The sequence below is a fragment of the Rhineura floridana genome, chromosome 8 (genome assembly GCF_030035675.1).
Source record: "Rhineura floridana isolate rRhiFlo1 chromosome 8, rRhiFlo1.hap2, whole genome shotgun sequence".
In the NCBI taxonomy this organism is placed as follows: domain Eukaryota; kingdom Metazoa; phylum Chordata; class Lepidosauria; order Squamata; family Rhineuridae; genus Rhineura; species Rhineura floridana.
In genome coordinates, this window is record NC_084487.1 from 79,119,687 (window position 1) to 79,122,401 (window position 2,715).

A 2,715-nucleotide genomic window follows, 5' to 3' on the forward strand; every position below is an offset into this window, starting at 1 on the left:
ATCAGCACTGTATCTCGGCATTTTGCTTATGGTGCTGAAACCTGCATGCCCAAGCCTCCTGTGGTATAGATGTATGCATTTATCATAGGGGGGTTTGTTCTCTATAGTGCTTACCACAGCTTCTGAGGTTTGTTTTATAACATATAAAGCATCTTCTATTACGCCTACTGCATATACCTTATCTGCCTTTGTTATTTTACATGTGCCTTTTCTGAACAGGACCGCAAATTCCATTGCATTTAATGTGGACACAGACATGAGGTTATTCTCTAATTGGGGCACAAACAGAACGTTCATAACAGTTGTTTTTAGGCATTTTATAAATACAGTCCCCTTCCCTTTTACCTCCCTATGGGTTCCATCAGCAAGTACGACATGTCCACATGTAGGGGACAGTGATTGAAACAACTTCTTGTCTTTTGCTAGAAAATGGGTAGCCCCTGAGTCAACCACCCAGGAAGTTCCAGTTTTCTCCTCTGGTTTCTTAACGCTGGCTTTGACCACGTGAACAGAGAACGGCTCCTTGCACTGCCGACCTCTTCCTGCCACATTAAGAGTCCCTCTCATCACCGGGCAATTTTTCTTTATGTGTTTTTCGGACCCACAATGAAAACACCGTCGTGCACCGTATAATCTTGACTTGCCTTCCCTCTGCTTTCCTGACGTTTCTCCGCTGCGCTGCTTGCTTACTGCAGAACAATTCTGCTCTTGTCTTCTATCCCATTCTTGTAAGAGCTTTCCCGTCACATAGTCCAGGGTTAATTCAGTCTCAGTCATGGCTTCCATTGCGCACACAATAGTGTCCCACGAAGCATCCAAAAAAGACAATATAATATATACCTGCTGCTGGGGCGTATGCTCCACATTTCTTTCCTGCAGTTCCGCGAAAAGCCCTTTCATTGTCTGCAGATGTGCAGGCATAGTCACCCCTTTGCTTAAATGTGTTTTATACAGCCGTCTTGCCAAATAAACTCTACTGCCAGCAGTTTTTCTCACGTAAACATTCTTTAGAGCAGACCAGATTTCTTTTGCTGTAACCAGCCCTCTTATCAACAGCAGCTGGTTATTCTCCAAACCCAAAATAATGGTCGCTCCCGCTTTTTCATCTTTGCGAAGCCATTCCGGGAAAGGGGGGTCAGTGGGGGGATCACTTTCAATGGACACCCACAACTCTTCCCGGCGTAATAACATCTCCATCTTTACCTTCCAACTCGTACAGTTCATGTCATTCAGCCTTTCCAGTGGCATTGCTGAACTCAGGGATACAGCCATCACGTTCTGGTGTTTACCAAACACGCTGTCCACTTGTGCTTGTCTTGGTCTGGATTCCTCTCTGCACCTCAGCTACTCGCAGTACATGCTAACAGTGCAAGCTTCAGAAAAGCATTTATGGCCTGAAGCAAGCTGCCAGGGCCTGGAATGACAAACTAAACCAACTACTACTTAAGGAGGGGTTCATGCAAGGAAAGTCTGACGCCTGCCTATATTCAAGGTTCAAGAATAATAGATGGACATTCATCTTGACCCATGTGCAGGATTTGGTCTTATGTCACCAAGACAAGGAAGATAGTGATGAAATTGTGAGAAATCTTAACAAGAAAATAGAAATGAAAGACCTGGGAGACATCTGTTACTATCTTGGAATCCAGATGGAATGGGGGGGAAATGGAAGCTTCTTCATTAACCAGAAACAGAAGATAATGGACCTGATAGAGCACCTTGGGCTGACAGAAGCCAATGTAGCAGAAATACCAATGGAAGTAGGCTTCTTTAAAGACAATGAAACCAAGGAACCACTGCAAGACAACAGTCAGTACAGGACAGCAACTGGAAAGCTCCTGTACACATCAACTGTAACAAGACTGGGCATTGCAGCAGTAGTTGGGAAACTGTGCAGAAAAGTTAATGCACAAACAAAGAAAGATTGGACTGCAGTCAAGAGGATAGGAAGATATCTAAAAGGAACTGCAGATCTGAAATTGATGCTACCTGCAAACAGCAATTCCAGACTGGTGGACTATATGGATGCAAACTGGTCTGAATGCAGAGAGGACCGAAAGTCCACTAGTGGAAATCTGTTCTATTATGGAGGTGGAGTCATCAGTTGGACTAGTAAGAAACAGTCAGTTGTAGCTCTCTCCTCTATAGAAGCAAAATACATATCTGCAGCACAAGCATGTCAAGAAGCAACCTGGTTATACAGACTACTCTTAGACTTTGGAATCAATGAACCAAAGCCAACTAGAATGCATGAAGACAACAAGAGCTGTATTTTGCTCTCCCAACCAGAAAGGGTGACACCACAAACAATGCAAATTGATACCAAGTACCACTGTGTGAGAGATGCGCAACAGCAAGGCTCATTGGGCTGAAGTACTGCCTGACGGAAGAAATGGTGGCAGATCTTCTTACCAAGCCACTGCCCAGAGAGCATTTTCAGGATCTTTGTGAAGTGATGGGAGCCATGAGTTGGAGTGTGAGACAATGAGAAAGAATGTTGGAAGTTTCACTCCAATGCGTGGTCTCACTGTGTGCCCTGAATCTATTGAACATTAGGGACAATAAATGTAGATAGTCAATTGAAAGGGCCCCTGCTTGAACTCTCTCCTTGTTAATTTCTTCAAGTTTAACTATGCCTCAGATTGGTTTGACTGATATTCTCAGGACTATCATCACTTCCATTTCCTCCTTCTCCTTCCCACAATTCTCTCTCTC

At 44.1% G+C, this 2,715-nt stretch overlaps 1 protein-coding gene across 1 annotated transcript; it reads left to right on the plus strand.

Annotated features, from left to right (window-relative positions):
• The first annotated feature begins 1,457 nt into the window (after positions 1 to 1,457).
• Positions 1,458 to 2,372, plus strand: LOC133363342 (uncharacterized). The gene has a single exon (XM_061582745.1). It carries the CDS (start codon positions 1,458 to 1,460, stop codon positions 2,370 to 2,372), a length of 915 nt encoding a protein of 304 aa, XP_061438729.1.
• The last annotated feature ends 343 nt before the right edge of the window (positions 2,373 to 2,715 follow it).